The sequence below is a fragment of the Numida meleagris genome, chromosome 3 (assembly GCF_002078875.1).
Source record: "Numida meleagris isolate 19003 breed g44 Domestic line chromosome 3, NumMel1.0, whole genome shotgun sequence".
Taxonomy (NCBI): Eukaryota; Metazoa; Chordata; class Aves; order Galliformes; family Numididae; genus Numida; species Numida meleagris.
The window spans coordinates 60,608,087-60,609,023 of NC_034411.1; the positions used below are offsets into that span (position 1 = coordinate 60,608,087).

Consider the following 937-nt stretch of genomic DNA (forward strand, 5'->3'; position numbering starts at 1 on the left):
CTCTCCTCTCCTCTCCTCTCCTCTCCTCTCCTCTCCTCCTTTTCAACTCTTCACTCAGGAAGATCTGTTAACAAGCTCAGCACAGAACCCCTGAGAATCATTCATGAGACACTGGAAGAATCCACTGATTGGATTTATGGCTTTATCTCTTTAATGTCTGACATCATATGGAGTGACGATGATGACAGTGATGAAGGTATTCATAATGTAAAGATTTCTGTAACTGCACTAACTGCTGTTTTACAGGCATTACGTTGGCTTACTCAGCTTTTAACCTCATAGTCAGAAAGGTCAAACAAAATGAAAAGAGAATGTTGTTGCTAATAAAACATCTTCTGGCTATTCCAATGAGTAAATTGGTCTCTTTGTTAGCTTTCATCTCGTGTTTAATGTACCATTACAGAAAAGCTGTCAGAATTAAATATTACCATTAGTACATCTTGAAGTAGAGAGTGCTAATTTATACAAGACTTCAAAGTCACAATAAAAATATGCATTGGGATATTGCTTCAGAGAATGGCAACAGCTATTTTCTTTTAATCAGTAAAAATCTAAAATTAGCCTGTAAAAATATAAGGTAATCTCTCTATATATGTGTTTAATTTCTATATACTCATGACAGGATGATATATTGTCAAAAGAAAAATACAAGAAAAAATATAATTTTGAAGAGACTAAGGGTAGTTTGGATGGCAATTTACAAATAATACATTTTAATAAAAATTATGATGTTATTATTTTATTAGTTTTCTTCATCTGACATTATCTGATAAGTGAAAGTAAACAGCTACCATATAAAATTTGGAAATAGCTATCTTTCTGTTATAAAAAAAATGTAGCTCCATTGCATGAGCAGAGCAGTAGTAGATTTTTATGTCACATTGCATCGTTAATATTGACAAGTGATGAGTGTAGGAGTGACATATTCATTCCACAA

General features: G+C 32.6%; 1 protein-coding gene across 1 annotated transcript in view; it reads left to right on the top strand.

Annotated features, from left to right (window-relative positions):
• The window catches only part of TRDN (triadin), a 14,647-nt gene extending 14,365 nt beyond the window's left edge, over window positions 1-282 (top strand). The window contains exon 3 of the mRNA XM_021392000.1: window positions 59-282. Coding sequence (XP_021247675.1) covers window positions 59-282 — 224 coding nt within the window. The remainder of the gene's footprint in view (window positions 1-58) is intronic.